General features: G+C 59.4%; 1 protein-coding gene across 1 annotated transcript; it reads right to left on the reverse strand.

Moving 5' to 3' along the window:
* Window positions 1-216: 216 nt before the first annotated feature.
* LOC129401635 (saoe class I histocompatibility antigen, A alpha chain-like) lies at window positions 217-3,879 on the reverse strand. The gene is made up of 8 exons (XM_055124361.1): window positions 3,831-3,879; window positions 2,916-3,182; window positions 2,462-2,740; window positions 1,621-1,896; window positions 1,389-1,502; window positions 901-933; window positions 738-785; window positions 217-592 (listed from the first exon to the last, which is right to left on the reverse strand). Exons 1-8 carry the CDS (start codon window positions 3,877-3,879, stop codon window positions 588-590), a joined length of 1,071 nt encoding a protein of 356 aa, XP_054980336.1. The 3' UTR covers window positions 217-587.
* Between the last annotated feature and the right edge of the window lie 254 nt (window positions 3,880-4,133).

Below are 4,133 nucleotides of genomic sequence, written 5' to 3' on the forward strand. Positions count from 1 at the left end.
TCCCCATATGGTTCCCTGGGCCTGCCAGGAGTGACCCATGAGTGCAGAACCAGGATGGCGCCCCCCTCCCCCAAAGCAACAAAGGAGGTGGAGGTGCATCAAAGCCCACAATGACTGAGACAGAGACAGACAGGGCACACCTCTGTCCCCTCCCTTTCCCTCACAGCCTCTCTGGTCACCAGTCAGACAGACTCAAATCAAAACAGAAAACACATGGAAGGTCTCAAGATTTTTATATTTTTCTTCTCAAATTTCAGGGATTTCGATTATTAACCCTCAACCCCACAAAACAGGAATTAGAAAAATGCAAATCATATGGTGATTTCAGTAAGGGAGAAACATTATTCAGGAAAACAAGAAGCTAACACAGATGGAGACGGCTGAGTCCTGTCTCTGCTGGCACAGCCCAGAGCATCAGGGAAGAGAATGCAGGTCAGTGTGGAGGGTCTGGTGGGCAGGGGTGGGCCAGTCTCCCCCCTCACAGTGTGTGACAGGACACAGACACTCTCAAGTCCCAGGGCAGAAGGAGAATCAGCAGTTCTTGAGTCACAACACTGGGATGTGAGGAACCCAGCAGGGCAGCTGCCTCACACTGTGAGAGAAAAGAATGAAGAGACTCAGGTGAGTGACAGAAGTGGTGACATCCTGAGCAAGCTCCCAGCATCCCGCTCAAAGAACCCCCAAACCCAGTCCTGTCCCCTCTGCCCAATCCCACCCACTCCAGTCTCGAGTCTCACCTCTAGTGTTCGAGAGAGACTTATCGGCGCCCTGGGAACTGTCGCTGTCTGGAGAGGAACAAACAGGCCAAGGTCAGAGCCCAGGGGGTGGGACTAGAGGAGGATCCAAGGGCTCTGGTCTCTGTCCCTAGGATTCCAGGGCCCCAGCTCTGCCCACACTTACTTGCAGCCTGAGTGTACTGTCCTCCTTTCCCACCTGTGGGAAGGAAACATCCAGGGAAGGTCGGGGAGAGCACTGGGTCCTGAGCCCACAGAGCAGCTCTCTAGGCCCGGACCCCCGGGTAGCGTCAGAACTCTGAAGACTGAGGGCAGGACTAGGAAACACGCAGGAAGGAGACGCTCCTGGACTGACCAGCCTCCTTCTTCTGTGCGTTCAGGTTGTGCCTGTACAGCCTGGCGGTCTGTGCTCACAGGGACAGTCCCCGTGACCCTGGGAACCAGGTTCATGCCCAGCTTATGGAGGTGAACGTGTCTTTCCTGAGCAAACCTGAGAGCGGCACACACAGGGGAGTGTGAGCAACAGCACCGGGGCTGGTGGTGCTCCCGCTAATTGGGCAGGAGAACTAATACAGGAGGGAGACCCCCAAAGTGGGACAAGACTGAAGACCTGCCATGTTGGACAGAATCCCCCCCAAACTACCCCCATCTTACCTGAGCGCTTCCTCCTGCAGATCACAGCTGCCACCACAGCTCCAGCGACCACAGCCCCAAGAGCCAGGACCACAATGATGCCCACAGTGAGGATGGTGGGCTGAGAAGGGGGCTCTGGGAAGGGAGGAAGGAGAGGGTGTGACCCCAGACCCAGCCTGACACTCAACTGTTCCCCAGAGGGGCCAACCTTGATTCCCTGAGAACAGGCTCTGTGCCCTGTCCCCCTCCTCACCCCATCTCAAGGTGACAGGCTCCGGCAGCCCCTGGTGCTGCACACGGCACGTGTATCTCTGCTCCTCTCCAGAAGGCACCAGCACAGCCGCCCACTTCTGGAAGGTTCCATCCCCTGAAGGCCTGGTCTCCACCAGCTCTGTGTCCTGGGTCAGGTCCTCCCCATCACGCTGCCAGGTCAGGGTGATCTCGGCAGGGTAGAAGCCCAGGGCCCAGCACCTCAGGGTGACCTCCTGGTCAGAGAAGGGGTGGTGGGTGATGTGTCTTTTGGGGGGTTCTGAGGAGAAAATTGAAAAAATTCACATTTTGTGTTACTTCCACAATGAGGTTGAACAGGATAATTGGTTTGCAAAGGAGGTAAAAATCCACACACAAGCTTGACTGGAGAAACTGGGTAAAATCCTAATTCCTTGGAAAGTTCCTGAATGGGGTTAGGGAAGGAGGTTTGGGTCTCTCAGGAGACACTGACTCTGTCCTGCCCTGGTGAAGGGTGAGTGACTGAGAGAAGCAGGAGTCAGAGCTGAGATCTGAGAGAGTTCACAGATGGCTGCCAGGCCCCAGGGAAGCCATATTCGTTATTTCAGAGAATGTCGAACCTCCCTCTCCCCCCCAGCCCCCCCAAACACACAAACCGAGTAACTTCAGGGTCCTGAGGACACAGGGTGGCCTGAGGGGAGGGCGGGTCTCTGTGGTACAGAATATGGAAACCAGGCGTGTCCGTCCCTCTCCTGACTGAAGAAGGGGCGCTGTTCGGACACTGAACCCCACTATGTGCCCCCTGTGGGGAGTCCCCCACCCCTCCCAGGGAAGGTCAGGGGTCATCAACACCGGGGACCCAGTACCTGCGCGCAGCAGCGTGTCTTTTCCGTTCTCCAGGTATCTCCTCAGAGACTGCAAGCACCTGCCCTCCAGGTAGTCCCTGTGGTGCTCAGCCCCACCTGCCTGCTCCCACTTGCGCTGGGTTCTCCAAGCCTGCGTGCCCGCCGCCGCCGTCCAGGAGCGCAGGTCCTCGTTCAGGGCGATGTAGTCGGCGCCGTCGTAGGAGAATTGCCAGTACCCGCGCAGGAGGCGCCCGTCGGACCCCACGTCGCAGCCGTACATCCACTGGATGGTGTGAGAGTCTGACCCGCCCGCACAGATTAACCCCGAACCGAAAACGAAACCGGGGTCCGGTCCCCGCGGCGCCTCCCTGTCAAGGGTCCGGGGCGGGTCCCTCAGCCTCGGGGACGCTCGGACCCGCCTCGGGGCGACCCGGCCCGTCCCCGTGTTGGCTCGTCCCTGCCCGGCCGCGCTCACCCGCCTCGCTCTGGTTGTAGTAGCGGAGCGCGGTGTTCAGGCTCACTCGGAAAGTCTGTGCGGAGCCCTTGGCGTTCCGCGTGTGCCGCTCCCAGTACTCGGGTCCCTCCTGCTCCATCCACAGCGCCCGCGGCTCCATCCTCGGACTCGCCGAGTCGCTGTCGAAGCGCGAGAACTGCGTGTCGTCCACGTAGCCGACTTCGATGTAGCGGGGCTCCCCGCCGGGCCGGGACACGGCGGTGTGGACATACCGCAGGGAGTGGGGGCCTGGGGGAGGGGAAGGGGTGACACCCGGCCCGACCCGCCGCCTGCGCGCCCCGAGGCCAGGGTGAGGGAAAGAGAGGGGGCTCGGGAGACGGGAAGGGGGGAGGGACCGAGAAGGGCGAGACTTAGGGGCGCGGGGGGAGTTGGGGGTTGGGGGGGACAAGGAGGAACATTTGGGGGCGTCCGGGCAGGGATCCGAGAAACTCCTTCTCGGGGTCCTGCACATCAGTGCCTGGCAGTCCCCACCCTTCCCCCCGCAACGAACTCCCCTCCCGACCCCGCACTCACCCGCCCGGGTCTGGGTCAGGGCCAGGGCCCCCGAGAGCAGCAGCAGGAGGGGTCGCGGCACCAACATACTGAAGGAAGGAAACGGGTTCTGACTCCCTCCCTCGCGATTGCCCTTAGTTTATAACCGGGAGCCGTGTTGACGCTGATTGGATGATCTAGACAGCCATGCCCAATGGGAGTGAGGATTGGGGAGGCGTCACGAGTATCCGGGCAGATGGCGCTAACACAGGTTGCAGAGGGAGAAGTGAAACTCTGGGGAGACCAGGAATCCCCAGGACTGATCTCCTGCCCCCAACACCACCCTGGGGACACTGGGAGCCACACCTGGGACCTGGGACTTCGCCCTCTCACCTGCTCCCTCACCTGATCTTTGTCGCACCGTGTCCCATGTCCAGGACTGAGACTGACTCATCGATTTTCCATGGTTTTCGTGTCAGTATCTTGCTACAATCTTACAAGTTCGTGAGGACCCCAGAGATGCTTCTGTGCGTTCAGGTTATGCCTGTCAGTGTTTGCCGTGAGAGGAATCTGACTTAAAGACCCTCTATTGAGGGTGGTGATGTTTGTTTGTTTGTTTGTTTGTTTGTTTTTGGCTTTTGGCCACACCAGGCAGCGCTCAGGAGTAATGTGTGCTCAGGGATACTCTTGGCAGGTTCATGGGACCAT

The sequence above is a fragment of the Sorex araneus genome, chromosome 2 (genome assembly GCF_027595985.1).
Source record: "Sorex araneus isolate mSorAra2 chromosome 2, mSorAra2.pri, whole genome shotgun sequence".
NCBI classification, from domain to species: Eukaryota; Metazoa; Chordata; class Mammalia; order Eulipotyphla; family Soricidae; genus Sorex; species Sorex araneus.

What these genes read in the sequence shown, in the direction of transcription:
- LOC129401635 (XM_055124361.1), bottom strand. Translation starts at nt 3,879, where the DNA reads ATGAGTCAGTCTCAGTCCTGGACATGGGACACGGTGCGACAAAGATCA. An exon ending in AGACACGCTGCTGCGCGCAG is followed by an intron (nt 1,897 to 2,461) that starts GTACTGGGTCCC and finishes TTTTCTCCTCAG; the next exon opens with AACCCCCCAAAAGACACATC. An exon ending in GCCTGTCACCTTGAGATGGG is followed by an intron (nt 1,503 to 1,620) that starts GTGAGGAGGGGG and finishes CTCCCTTCCCAG; the next exon opens with AGCCCCCTTCTCAGCCCACC.